Consider the following 14,414-nt stretch of genomic DNA (forward strand, 5'->3'; position numbering starts at 1 on the left):
AAAGCCTAAAAAGTGATGAGCGGATGCTACTCTGTTTTATTATGGCTTCGGTTTCCCTCCATGTGTACAATGCAACTGCACTTAAATCTGGACTTGAAGACAGAGGACAGTTGGATGGCTGACTTCAATATTTTGGAGTAGGAAAATAACTGCAGATGCTTTTACAAATCGAAGGTATCACAAAATGCTGGAGTAACTCAACTCAGCAGGTCAGGCAGCATCTTGGAGGGAAGGAATGGGTGACGTTTCGGGTCGAGACTCTTCTCTAGACTGATATCAGGGGTCAAAAGTCAAGCCCCCCCTGACATCAGTCTGAAGAAGGGTCTCGACCCGAAATGTCACCTATTTCTTCTCTCCAAGATGCTGCCTGACCTGCTGAGTTGAGTTACTCATTACAGCATTTTGTGATACCTTCAGTATTTTGGAGAGTCCCTTGGAATGGAGGGAGACCCTGCCACCTTGTGTCAGGTTGTGAAAGTTCTATCTTTATCTCAGTGGCTGGTCTTGCTTTTTGCTGGCACTTTTGCTGTTATACTATGACAGAGTGGAGAGACTGGGTTGTCTGAGGAGACGCATTGCCCTGAGAAACAGCAGCTCTTCCCCTATTGTTGCGGACACCCACAGCAAGCCTAAGTGAGCACAAACACACCACTGAGCTGCAGTTAAAATGGACAGCCCCTACTTTTGCCTCTTTTGTTTTCTCATATTTGAGCTAGCTAGGATATTTTTGCCACTATTTCAGAATTCAGCCAAGACTGTCCCGTGATGTGATTGCACCAGACAGGGTTTGCCGGAGGCTAGGGAGAATGGTGCCAGGTCTGGAAGGTTTCATCTAGGAAGAAAGATCAGATATGGGACTGAAATCTGGAAGGTGGAACAAGCTGGGGAGCTCTTTCTCAACCAGTTCAAACACGATTGCCAAATGGCTGCATTTGTGTTGTAAGTTTTCCATGATTCTATGAATGGCACTCAAGTTCCAGACGCTGTGGATTGTGATATGAATGAACGTTTTTGAGGAAGTACAGTTACTGATTTTCTCAGTAGCCATAACTCTTTGTTTAAACCAGCATCTGCAGTTGCTTCCTACACAAGCACTGTTTATGGATTACTTCAAATGAGTTGCGTAAACAATGATCTGTTATCAGTATGACCCATATCATTGGAATTTTTGATATCTGCTGCCGACTATACCTGCAGCAGGTTTGTGCTCTTTGGTTAGTGAACCACATGTGTTTCTACAGCAGTCTGGTAGTTTTCCTATTCTTTCCCCAAATTTTTTTTTTTTGTGTGTGACTGCAATGTAATTTTGTTCGGTACCTCGGTACCGAATGACAAATAAAGCTCTGTATTCCTCTGTATTCCTGTAGGCTGTAAACAGAATTTAAGTTCTGTAACTGCTGTGGTAGAATGTGAACTCTGGTCTTAGATTACTTATTTAATAATTTAGCTTCTGCATCACAACCGAACCAGTAATGGACATTGACGTACATTTTTCTTGAGATTAGTCAAAAATATAGAAACGTCCAGAAATATTTTGCAACAATTAAAAACGTTATTATAATATTGATGACAATATAGTTCGCATATGAATTCTGAACCGTTCTCCTGTCAGTTACGATGCAGTGTCAATCCTTAAATCTACCTCATTGCCGACATTGACTTTTTAGACTTTAACGATACAGCACAGAAACAGGCCCTTCGGCCCATCAAGTCCGCGACCAGCAGCGATCACCCCGTACACTAACACTATCCTCTTCTTAGGCCCTCTCGGTCATGGCTGACCATGGGTGATGCATCCTAGTCGGCTGCTTGCTCCACACCTCGGCTAGAGCAGTGTTGCTTGTGGCTGAAGAGACCAATGCGGGAGTGACGGTCTCTGTGGCAAAGGTCACATTTGTGTGTGGTCTCTGGTCTGTAGAAGTTGCTGCACTCCTTCCTGCGTGCCCGCTTGTCTGCCGCTGCGTTCATCAGTTTCCCTTCCCCCGTTTTGAGATGTTGGTTCAGGGTACCTCTCCATCTCGTGCGGTCAGCTACAAGGCTCTCCCAGGACTCCACATCGATGTCGAGCGCCTTCAAATCTCTCTTGCAGACATCCTTGTAACGTAGCTAGGGGAGGCCGATGGTTCTCCTCCCAGATGCCAGCTCTCCATAGAGGATGTCTTTTGGGGTACGGCCATCCTCCATGCGGTGGACATGGCCCAGCCACCACAGCCTGCGCTGCCTGAGTAGAGTGGACGTACTCTGAAGAAGGGTCTCGACCCGAAACGTCACCCATTCCTTCTCTCCTGAGATGCTGCCTGACCTGCTGAGTTACTCCAGCATTTTGTGAATAAAAACCTTCGATTTGTACCAGCATTTGCAGTTATCTTCTTGTACATACTCGGAAGGCCAGCGCCAGACAGAATCTTGGTGTTGGACACCCTGTCTTGCCAGGATATACCCAGGATACGGCGGATGCTTCTAAGGTGGCAGGTGTTGAGTGTGAAGGTGTGTATCCTACACACTAGGAAAAAGTTAAAATGTTCCTGATGTCTTTGTAGTGTTGGAGTGTATGTCTTTGGAATGTGGGATTAAACCGGAGCACCCGGAGAAAACCCACGCGGTCACATGGAGAATGTACACAATCTGTCCAGACAGCACAGCACTGTTGGTCAGGATCAAACCCAGGCCTCTGGCGCTGTCAGGCAGCAGCTCCACCCCTGTGCCACTGTGTGTCTGGAACTGTAACGCTACAATGCTGAACTCTACATATCCTTCACTCTGGTAGTTTTCTCTTCACTCTACCTGCTGTACCCATGTATGCCTTGAATGTACTTAGTATTTTCTAATTTTATTGGATAGCACGCAAACAAAAGCTTTTCAGTGTAGCTTATTTCATGTGAAGATAATAAAGCAGCATGAACAAATGCCAATTAATGTGCAGGAAGGAACTGCAGATGCTGCTTTACACTGACGATAGACACAAAATGGTGGCGTAGCTCAGCGGGACAGGTAGCATCTCTGGAGAGAAGGAACGGGTGACGTTACAGGTCTCGACCCTACTTCAGACTGAAGAAGATGCTGCCTGATCCGCTGAGTTACTCCAGCATTTTGTGTCTATCTCCAATACCAATTAAAATGTATTTAATTTCTAACTTATTGTGTGTAAATTTTCTGACTTTCTTTTGCATCTAGGTCAAAATATGTGAGATGCAAATGCGGGGTACGCCCAGAGATCTACTGCCCGGCGATCCTATCTGTAGCCCTGTGGCTACCGTGCTAGCCGAGGCCACCATCCAACTCATCCGCATTTTGCATCGTACCGACAAGTGGACTCACTGTATAAATAAAAACATGATGGATCGTTTGCAGAAAGTCAAGTCGTGCATTAAAGATGTCAGCCAGAAACTGAAGAAGAGCCGTTCTGTGCAAAGCAGAGAGGAGCATGAAATGAAGGAGGAGAGTAAGGAGGATGAAAAGGCCAAGCACAGCAAGCATGGCTTGACTGAGCTCACGGAAATGCAGCTGCGGACTCTGTGCACTGAGGTATGGCCGGTGCTGGCGGTAATCGGCGGCGTGGACACAGGCCTGCGGGTTGGAGGCAGGTGCATTCACAAGCAAACAGGAAGACATGCTACGCTTTTAGGTGTGGTGAAGGAGGGGAGCACTTCAGCCAAGGTGCAGTGGGATGATGCTGAAATAGCAATAAGGTAGGTCCATTGCAAGCCGTATGCTGAATTAGCTCATTGGTTTAGTTACCAGTTGTTATAGTGGCAATAACTGCTTACCACCTATTGTTCTAGTGCATTTGTTATGGTCTGGCCAGGACATGGGAGCTAGAGGAGCAGCTGTATTCTCTAGAGTCAAGAATGTTTTATTGTCCTATGTCCCAGACAGAACAGTGGAATTCTTACTTGCAGCAGTACCACAGAATAATGAAGTTGTTAGAAGCATATTACAGCGGGACGTGAAAGAAGGGTCTCGACCCGAAACGTCACCCATTTCTTCTCTCCTGAAATGCTGCCTGACCTGCTAAGTTACTCCAGCATTTTGTGAATAAACAGCAGGACATGAGACTGCTGCGCATAATACTTTTGGTGGTATTGGTGGGGACTGTTATTCATTCAAATGTACTCGAGATTCTCCACTGACAAAACCCATTATTGGAGACCTCCCCCTCGGCTTCCAGCTGTTCAGATCATGGGAACTCGCCCTTACAGAATTCCCAAATCATTTCCCAAACATATGGAATAAAATGAGCTCTTGCAGAATTGATGCGCAAAAGGGAAGTAAATAAATAAAGGCAAGGATGTATTATTTCCGGCATGTGGTGGGATGGCGTCCTGTGAGAGAAGGTCACGCACGATACGCACTGTTTCCTGGGAGTACAACACAGCTTCCCCCACCAGTAACATGCAGGTCACCTGTACACAGACCGTGCAGAATGAATGTCCCCCTTTCCATTTGCTAACTCAATTGAAACCCACTACTTGACATAGTTGAGGCGGGGTCGATTTCATATGTAACAAAAATGCAAGAACTTTAGTTGGTGGATAAAGCTGCTTCCTTGACCTCCAGATGTTGGAATCAAATGCCACTTTGCTTCCCCCTTTGCTGGGATCTAAAGACTCCATCTGTATATTTGTAATACATTGTGGAATTTTGAGTTTGGTATGTATATTTAAGGCTGATAAATATTTGATAATTGCCCATATTTAATTGCTGTATTCTAGTAATCATTTTAAATTCACTGCTAGTTGTTTCTAGCATTGTTCCTTAATTAATGGACTTTTAAGTTTGGCATCCATATTCCCCAAAATTGGGCTTGGTTTAAAAGATTAGGAAGCTGCATTTTCTTTGACTCCTCTCTTTAAGAAGTAAATGTAGTGATTTCTTTCCATACTGCTCATAAATGTCATGCCTTTCTGCATCTGTATGCTTCTATAACAACATAGTCTTGTGTGTATTCCTCTTGTCTATCCCTCACTCGCTTCTTCCTGTGTCATTCTGAATCTGATTAAAGCTTCCCAACTTCTTGGTCACCCAGTGACACGCCACTCTACAACCTGGAGCCCTGCGATCCACTGCCGTTCGATGTGTCGCGTTTCCGTGGGTTGACTGCCTCGCTGCTGCTGGATCTCATGTATCTGACTGGCATCCACGAAGATGGAGCCAAGCAGAGTGCGAGAAGACACGAGAAAAAACACCGGCACGAATCTGAAGAGAAAGCAGACGTGGAGCAGAAACCCGAGGCCGACTCTACTAAAGAAGCCATTGACCAGCGAGCAATAACTCAATCATCTGAGGATACCAAGGGTTTTATGCAATGTGGTGCTTCCAGTTCTCGATCAGAAAATGATATTTCAACTTGCACTATGGACTCTGTACATCTCAGTCTAGATTCTCATCAGCATTTTCTCGAGGGAAAACGAAAACTGCACGAGCACTTGCTCAGAAATCACGACTTAGTTCAGTCAGAAATCCGAGCCGTTCACTTGTCTTACCTGTATCTTGGTGCTATGAAGACACTGAGTGCACTGCTGAGCTGCAGTAAGTATGCAGAGCTGCTGCTCATCCCCAAGGTTTTAACTGAGAACAGCCACAACTCGGACTGTGCTAGCTCCCCGGTTATTCAGGACGACGTGGAGATGAGATCTGCGCTCCAGTTCCTGATGCGCCACATGGTGAAGCGGGCCGTCATGCGATCGCCAATTAAGCGAGCTTTGGGGCTGTCTGATCTGGAGCGTGCGCAGGCCGTGATTTACAAACTGATTGTGAGCTCCCTGCTGGACGAGCACTGTGGTGGGAAAGCTAAGCAAGGTATAGTTACTTTTAATGTGTATCCAGTCAGCCGATCAGACGTTTAGTAGATCGCGAATGAATGTCATTCTGTTCTAAATGCCCGCTGATTAATTAATGTGTGACTCCATACACGTGCATGAAAGTAAAGTAAGAATGCTAGAAAGGGGACCAGTAAAAGGCCACCCTTGATTCTGCTCCACATTCAATAAGATCAAGGGTTCCCAACCTGGGGTAAATCTACCCCCAGGGGGTACATTTCGCCTACCCAAGAGGGTAAATTTGAACAAAATAATAATGTTATAAACAGTATTTTAAAATTTCCCCTTTGTCGGTTGCCTTATTACGGTAGAAGTGTGAACTCAAATTACTGAACAAAATTGGGCGGGGGTAAATTTACTTTCAAAACGTTGCCAGGGGTAAATGGGACGAGAAAGGTTGGGAACCCCTGAATAAGATCATGACTGATCATGCACAGCGCAAACATACACTCTTCGGCAAACCTTGTCCTTGACCAAGTTAGCATTCTGGGCTAGTCCCACTTCCCTGCACTTGGCCCATATTCCTCTGAACCCTGAGAGGACATATAAATGTCCACACATTTATCCAAATGTCTTTTAAAGGGCGGCACAGTGGCGCGGCGGTAGAGTTGCCGCCTTACAGCACTTACAGCGCCAGAGTCCCGGGTTCGATCCCGACTACGGGTGCTGTCTGTACGGAGTTTGTACGTTCTCCCCGTGAACGTGTGGGTTTTCTCCGAGATCTTCGGTTTCCTCCCACACTCCAAAGACTTAAATGGCTTGGTATAAATGTAAAATTGTCCCTAGTATATGTAGGATAGTGTTAATGTGCAGGGATTGGTGATTGGAGCGGACTGTCGGTGTGGACCCAGTGGGCTGAAGGGCCTGTTTCCGCGCTGTATCTCGAAACTAAACTAAACAAAGTTGTAATTGCACCTGTTTCTATAGTTTCCTTTTGCCGCATGTTCCAGATACGGACTAACTTCTATTTAGAATCCTCTGCCCTGGTAAAAAGGCTGTGTGTTCACTCTATCCATGCCCTTCATGATCTTGAACACCTTAAAAAGGTCACCCCTCAGCCACCTATCTCCAAAAGTAAAAGTCGCAACCTATTCAGCCTCTTCCTACCACGCCAGCCAAGGAAACATCCTGGTGAATCTCTTCTACAGCCTTTCCACCGATCAGATGAATGCAGTCCCTCCCATCTGGATGAGGGTGCGGTCAATAATATCAAAAACAGTAGAAGGGTCCAGTAGAATGGTGAGGCTAATGAGAATTTAAAGTAGGAAAACCTGCTCAATATTCAATATGCCCAGAGAAAACTATCCCAACTATAAATGCCTATGTTCTGTTGTGCGCCGCAGTTTTTGTTCATCTCGGTGTAAGTAATATAACACAATCCATTAGCAGGAAAGAACTAGTGCTAGTTTAAATCGAAGGTAGACACAAAATGCTGGATCAGGCAGCATCTCTGGAGAGAAGGAATGGGTGAAGTTTCGGGTCTGAAGAAGGGTCTCGACCCAAAACGTCACCCATTCCTTCTTTCCAGAGATGCTGCCTGACCCGCTGAGTTACTCCAGCATTTTGTGTCTTATCTATGATCCATTAGCAAACTGCCTGATTTTCAAAGCTCGAATTACTATGATCAAATGTGACAAATTATGATCAATGGTAGAGTTGTTGCCTCACAGCGCCTGCGACCGGGATTCGATCCTGACTACGGGTCCTCCGTAACTCCCAGGTCCACTCGTCCCTCCCTACCCAAACCACCCCATCCCCGGGCACTTTCCCCTGCAACCGCACGAGATGCAACACCTGTCCCTTTACCTCCCCCTCAACTCCATCCAAGGACCCAAACAGTCTTTCCAGGTGAGACAGAGGTTCACCTGCACCTCCTCCAACCTCATCTATTGCATCCGCTGCTCCAGATGTCAACTTATTTACATCGGCAAAACCAAGCGCAGGCTCGACGATCGCTTCGCTCAACACCTGCGCTCGGTCCACGTTAGCCAAACAAGTCTCCCGGTGGCCGAGCACTTCAACTCCCCCTCCCATTCCCAGTCTGACCTTTCTGTCATGGGCCTCCTCCAGTGCCATAGTGAGGCCCACCGGAAATTGGAGGAACAGCACCTCATATTTCGCCTGGGCAGCTTGCAGCCCAGTGGTCATCGACTTCTCCAACTTTAGATAGTTCCTCTGTCCCTCTCTTCCCCTCCTCCTTCCCAGATCACCCTCTATCTTCCTGTGTCCACCTATATCCTTCCTTTGTCCCGCCCCCCTAACATCAGTCTGAAGAAGGGTCTCGACCTGAAATAAAACCCATTCCTTCTCTCCTGAGATGCTGCCTGACCTGCTGAGTTACTCCAGCATTTTGCGAATAAATACCTTTGATTTGTACCAGCATCTGCAGTTATTGTCTTATACTGACTACGGGTGTTGTCTGCACGGAATTTGTACGTTCTCCCTGTGACCACGTGGGTTTTCCCCGGGTGCTCCAGTTTCCTCCAAAGACATACAGGTTTGTAGATTTATTGGCTATGGTAAAAATTGGAAATTGGCCCTAGTATGGCAACTCAAATTTCACTGTACATGTGACAATAAACTGACCTTGAAACCTTGACCTTGTATGTATTAGTGTGTGGGGATCGCTGGTCGGTGCAGACTTGGTGGGCCAAAGGCCTGTTTCTGCCCTGCATCTCTAAACTAGAGTAAACGTCACTGTGAATATTGTAGTTAAGTAGAAGATCCTGGAAGCCGGGGAAATGATGTTCATTGAGGACTGATTTTTAATTTCAATTTAATTTAATGATTTTCAAGATGGATTCCATGTGCTCCCATCCCAGATTGTATCCTAGTTGTTTAGTCAGTAATTATCATATTCATATTCATACTTTATTAGCCAAGTATGTTTTGCAACATACGAGGATTTTTTTTGCCATACAGTCATACCAATAAAAAGCAACAGAACACACAGAATACATTTTAACATGAACATCCACCACAGTGACTCCTCCACATTCCTCACTATGATGGAATGCGCAAAAAAAGTTCAATCTCTTCCGTTCTTTGTCCTCCCACGGTGGGAGGGCCTCGTGCTTTCCGTTGACGGGATGATCTTGACTCCCATAGCCGGCGGTTTTTGGGCCCTCCGCGTCGGGGTGATCAAGCTCCTGCATCTGGGTGGGGGTGGAGTCTCAGCTTCCCCCACGCCAGGCGATCTACCCCGGGTCGGGACTGGTCAAAACCATCTGCGACTGGAGCTTCCCGACATCGGTCTCCTCCCGAGACTGCGAGCTCCTCGATGGTGAAATCCGCAGGCCGCAGTTGGAGCGTGGATCGCAGGCTCTGATGGTAAGTCAACTTCCCCGGGGCGGGGCTCAAAGTTGGTCTCGAGCAAGGCCGCCAGCTCCATGAGTGTCCAGAGATACCATCCGGAAAACAATCGCACCTCCCCCGACCTCCTCCCCCACCCCCCACATAAAACAAACCAGAGAACATTAACACATACTTTTAAAACACACTAAAAATAACAAAAAAGACGAAAAAACAGACAGACCAATGGCTAGGCTGCCACCTGGATTATACTTTATTTGCAGAGATATGGATATTACAAAGTAAATCTGATCGGTAGTGCTCGTTGTGGTTTATCAGTGTATTGCTCTTGTGTATTCCCGCCAGATGTCTCCCAGCAGCCTGAGGAAATGGACACGGCTGTGCAGGCTCAAACTCCCGTCACCACCAGCCCGTCTGCCTCCAGCACCACCTCCTTCATGAGCAGTTCTCTTGAAGACACCACCACTGCTACCACCCCTGTCACTGATACAGAAACTGTGCCTGCCTCAGAATCACCAAGTGTAATGCCACTCAGCCTTTTACGGTATGTGCTTTTGTACTAGAATAGTGGGATGGTACGCAGAGCAATAGGCCAGCTTATCCCACCTCACCCATGCTGACTGTGATGTTTATCCACATTAATCCCATTGGCCAGCCTTGGGTCCATATCACTCTGGGCCTTATCTATGCACCTTTCCAAATGACTTTCAGACATTGTATTTGTATACAACACAGATCCACCGCTGTTTTTCCGGCACCATAGCATTATCTGTTTTGCCAGGCCAGCAAAAGTCATGGCCTCCGAGAGGAGTCGAGCGGTAACAGAAGGGGGCTGAGATACCGGCCCGCAGAGCCGACCTCGGACGTCAACTATGGGAACGGATCTGCCGGCTCCGGCTGGGCCAGACTTCCAGAGCCCCGGTTGCAGGAGGCAAATTCAACCTGCCGATCGGCGCAGAAATCCCGATGAGGTCGAGACCGGCCACCTCACCCGGTCTTAATGCAACATTTTCGGGGGGGGATTTCAAGTCCGCTCAAGTATTTTGTCCGCATCAAAGGAGGTGTTGGACCACCAGTTGCCAGAAAATTGGTGGTGGACCTGAACTCCAAATAGAGCGTAACCGATGTTTTGTGCTGCTCTAACGTGACGTCCCAACTCTTATTCTTAATGCCCCAACCTCTGAAGGTTCATGAAGTATTTCCTTCATTACTCCATCCACTTGCATCAACATTTTTTGGGAGTTGTGGACTTGGACCCCAAAGTATCTCTGTACATCAGTGCCTGAAGGGTCTGTGTCGTTTACTCTCCATGTCCTACCAGAATTTGACTGTCCAAAGTGCATTCTGATTCTCTGATTCGATTCCATCTGCCACTTCTCTGCCTAACGTTCCAGCTTCAGCTTCATCACTGCCCAGCTAACTTCCAAACTTCTTTTCTATCTACGACTCTACCAATTTTCATGTTGTCTGCAGACTTACGAACAAATCGGCCATATTTTCATCCTATATATATTACAAGCAACAATGTGTAGAAAGAAAACTGCAGATGCTGGTTAAAATCGAAGGTAGGCACAAAATGCTGGAGTAATCTCGAGATGCTGCCTGACCCGCTGAGTTACTCCAGCATTTTGTGTCTATCTTTGGTGTAAACCAGCATCTGCAGTTCCTTCCTACACACTGAAGGTCTGTGTGTCCGGCTTTCATGTTGTTGTAAAGATGGAGATGGGAGGGGTGCAAAAGGATTACTCTCGTCTAGTGCATACCTGTAATATTTTGAGTAATTTCATTGTTGATGTTATTGGTCTAATAGATTTTTTGTTGGAGAAAGTAATCCGTAATATTGTCTCTGCCAGCCAAATGTTCTCCAGTTACCCAACGACCACATTGGTGCCCACTCGACGGGCGCAAACTCCACCCGTGTCTTCCTTGCCAACCTCGCCTACGGAAGAGGTGGGTAGACGTCAAAGCCTCACGTCACCAGACTCGCAGCTGACCCGACCAACAAACCGAACAGGTACTGAAAGCAATGAATGTGCTACTGGGATAAGGCCCGGCTTTGCTGGTTTTCCTTCTTCAGCCGTTCATCCTAAATTTTCATTTCATTGAGAATACACACCATTGATCAATTTGGACCAAGCATTTCCCAAATCTGTTAATTTGCTCCATTATCTTGAGACATAATTCCAGGCTGCTTTAAATAAGAAGAGTATTCTGATGGTGCTCTGTTATGAGCCATTAGCATATATACACACACTCTGAACTTTTTATCTTGTTTATTATATTGTTTGCAGTGCACTCTGTTTACATTTTCTGTTGTGCTGCTGCAAGTAAGAATTTCATTGTTCCATCTGGGATATATGCCAATAAAACACTCGACTCTTGAAGCATTGTGCGCGAGTTGCCTTGCTATAAAAGGAATGGAATGTTGGCTTTCATAACGAGAAGATTTGAATATAGGAGCAAAGAGGTCCTTCTGCAGTTGTATATGGCCCTGATGAGACCACATCTGGAGTACAGTGTGCAGTTTTGGTCTCCTAATTTGAAGAAGGATCTCCTTGCTATTGGGGCAGTGCAGCGTAGGTTCACGAGGTTAATCCCTGGGACGGCGGGACTGTCATATGGGGAAAGATTGGAAAGGCTGGGCTTGTATTCACTGGAGTTTCGAAGGATGAGAGGAGATCTTATAGAGACGTATAAAATTATAAAAGCTAGATGCAGGAAAAATGTTCCCAATGTTGGGGGAGTCCAGAAGCAAGGGCCACACAGTCTAAGAATAAGGGGGAGGCCATTTAAAACTGAAGTGAGAAGAAACTTTTCCACCCAGAGAGTTGTGAATTTGTGGAATTCTCTGCCACAGAAGGCAACGGAGGCCAAATCACTGGATAAATTTTAAAGAGAGTTAGATAGAGCTCTAGGGGCTAGTGGAATCAAAGGATATGGGGAGAAGGCAGGCACAGGTTACTGATTGTGGATGATCACAATGAACATGCTGGCTCGAAGGGCCAAATGGCCTCCTCCTGCACCTATTTTCTATGTTTCTATGATCATTCATTATGTGGTAACCTTAAAATCACAAAGTATTGTGTTAGTTCAAAGCTGGTTTATTTTATAGCTTTTGGAGAAGTTTATATTCCTTCCTCCTTTCTGCTGGCTCCAGGATTGAGTATTCCCTGATGTCCAGCTTTGCGATAGTGCTCTCAATCCTTTCTGTGTGCGATTGATTGAAAGGTACGACATGAAAAAAAGGCCTTTTGACCCACTGAATCCATGCCGATCAAGGAAAGGAAAGATTGGGGATGTGCAAAGATTGGGGAGTGGGAGGGGTGGGGTGGGGGGGTCAGTCTACTCCATGACAGAAGGGTGTACAGTTTGATAGCCACAGGGTTGTAGGATCTCCTGTGACGTTCTGTACTGCATCTTGGTCTGATGGTGATGAAAGTAAGTTTACACATATTTTGAATGCTCAAAATATTTTCATACTTAAACCAGTTGAATTGTATTCAACGAATTTAGCCATTAAAGTATTGAATTTATACTTTATTAACAGGTTTGCTGAACCTGTTAATCCTGTCCAATATCTGCCTAATTGACATAAGTTTTGCATGGGGAGATATTGAAATTTAACTTTCCATGAAATGTTATTGTTTAGTATTAATTCAGTTAATCAAAGCTGGGTTTCATAATGAAGTTACTGGAAAATTGATAGGCTTTAGAGAAAATATCTTGCGTGAAATAATTCTGAATAAACCTATAAGCATGCTGTTTCATTAGTTTAGATTCGCCTCTAAGTGTATTCTGTATTCAAATGAGCACCACTTTGTGTAGGTGACATTTTAATAATGATTGTTACTGCTGTTAACAGCAGTTTGATTATTTTTAGGAAACCATTTCTGTAACTTTGTCATTCTAAATAAAAAAATTGACCAGATTATTTTCAATGCCAAAAAAGTGAGAGGGAAAATGGAGGGGAAAAAATGAGTTAGAAACATAGAAACATAGACAATAGGTGCAGGAGGAGGCCATTCGGCCCTTCGAGTCAGCACCGCCATTCATTGTGATCATGGCTGATCATCCACAATCAGTAACCTATGCCCAACTTCTCCCCGTATCCCTTGATTCCACCAGCCAGTTCAATTGTTCTTTGACAGTATTTGGAAGAGGATGCATTGCACAATTTATTTTTGTGTCTTATCGAAACGTATAAGATTATTAAGGGGTTGGACACGTTAGAGGCAGGAAACATGTTCCCAATGTTGGGGGAGTCCAGAACAAGGGGCCACAGTTTAAGAATAAGGGGTAGGCCATTTAGAACGGAGATGAGGAAAAGCTTTTTCAGTCAGAGAGTTGTGAATCTGTGGAATTCTCTGCCTCAGAAAGCAGTGGAGGCCAATTCTCTGAATGCATTCAAGAGAGAGCTGGATAGAGCTCTTAAGGATAGCGGAGTCAGGGGGTATGGGGAGAAGGCAGGAACGGGGTACTGATTGAGAATGATCACATTGAATGGCGATGCTGGCTCGAAGGGCCGAATGGCCTCCTCCTGCACCTATTGTCTATTGACAGCTGAAGATCTGACTTCAAAATATCAAGAGCCGTGACATTGGAACAAAATGTGTGAAAGCAATTAACGGTCCTCAAAGCCGTCGAATCAATGTTACAAACTACTGCAGAGACTGGCAGTGTAATTGTAAAGTGTCAGCAGCTAATTAAATGCTCCTTATTTTATTAGCTTCATCTGATCCGAGTAGCAGACTTTCAACTTCACCACCACCACCACCCATTGCCGTTCCTCTTTTGGAAATGGGTTTTTCTCTCAGGCAGATTACAAAAGCCATGGAAGCCACAGGTAAGTCTACGTTTACAAGTGGAAAGCGCATTACTGGCTTATTTCCTTTCCTCTGTGATAGATCAAACTCGTGGAAGAGAAGAAATGTTGAGATACCATTTATTAGATAATTGATCTAGATCCTCAAATGAGATGCTACTCGACAAATTCCTAAACCCTGTATTATTTATGTGTACACAAATGAGTACCTCGGCTCATTTGTTTCATCACTGTCATTACAATCAGCCCAATCAATATTCTCCATCTAACTCACTCTCAGTTACCAACAAGATGTCATCAAAAGTGCTGTCAAGAATCACTTTCCAATAAGGTCCTCAACAATGATGGGGAATTGAGAACCAGAGGACATAGGTTTAAGCTAAGGGGGGAAAGATTCAATAGGAACCTGAGCGGTAACTATTTTACACAAAGAATGGTGAGTATATGGAGCGAGCTGCCAG

General features: G+C 45.4%; 1 protein-coding gene across 6 annotated transcripts in view; it reads left to right on the plus strand.

Moving 5' to 3' along the window:
• herc1 (HECT and RLD domain containing E3 ubiquitin protein ligase family member 1) overlaps positions 1–14,414 on the plus strand; it is a 242,837-nt gene that overhangs the window by 145,485 nt on the left and 82,938 nt on the right. For 5 of the 6 annotated variants that reach the window (XM_078430008.1, XM_078430009.1, XM_078430012.1 and 2 more), the window contains exons 37-41: positions 3,175–3,689; positions 5,003–5,799; positions 9,477–9,675; positions 10,985–11,145; positions 13,858–13,974. In XM_078430008.1, the coding sequence (XP_078286134.1) occupies positions 3,175–3,689; positions 5,003–5,799; positions 9,477–9,675; positions 10,985–11,145; positions 13,858–13,974 (1,789 nt within the window). The remainder of the gene's footprint in view (positions 1–3,174; positions 3,690–5,002; positions 5,800–9,476; positions 9,676–10,984; positions 11,146–13,857; positions 13,975–14,414) is intronic. The other variant, XM_078430010.1, reaches the window with a different exon arrangement.

Source organism: Rhinoraja longicauda, chromosome 38 (assembly GCF_053455715.1).
Source record: "Rhinoraja longicauda isolate Sanriku21f chromosome 38, sRhiLon1.1, whole genome shotgun sequence".
In the NCBI taxonomy this organism is placed as follows: domain Eukaryota; kingdom Metazoa; phylum Chordata; class Chondrichthyes; order Rajiformes; family Arhynchobatidae; genus Rhinoraja; species Rhinoraja longicauda.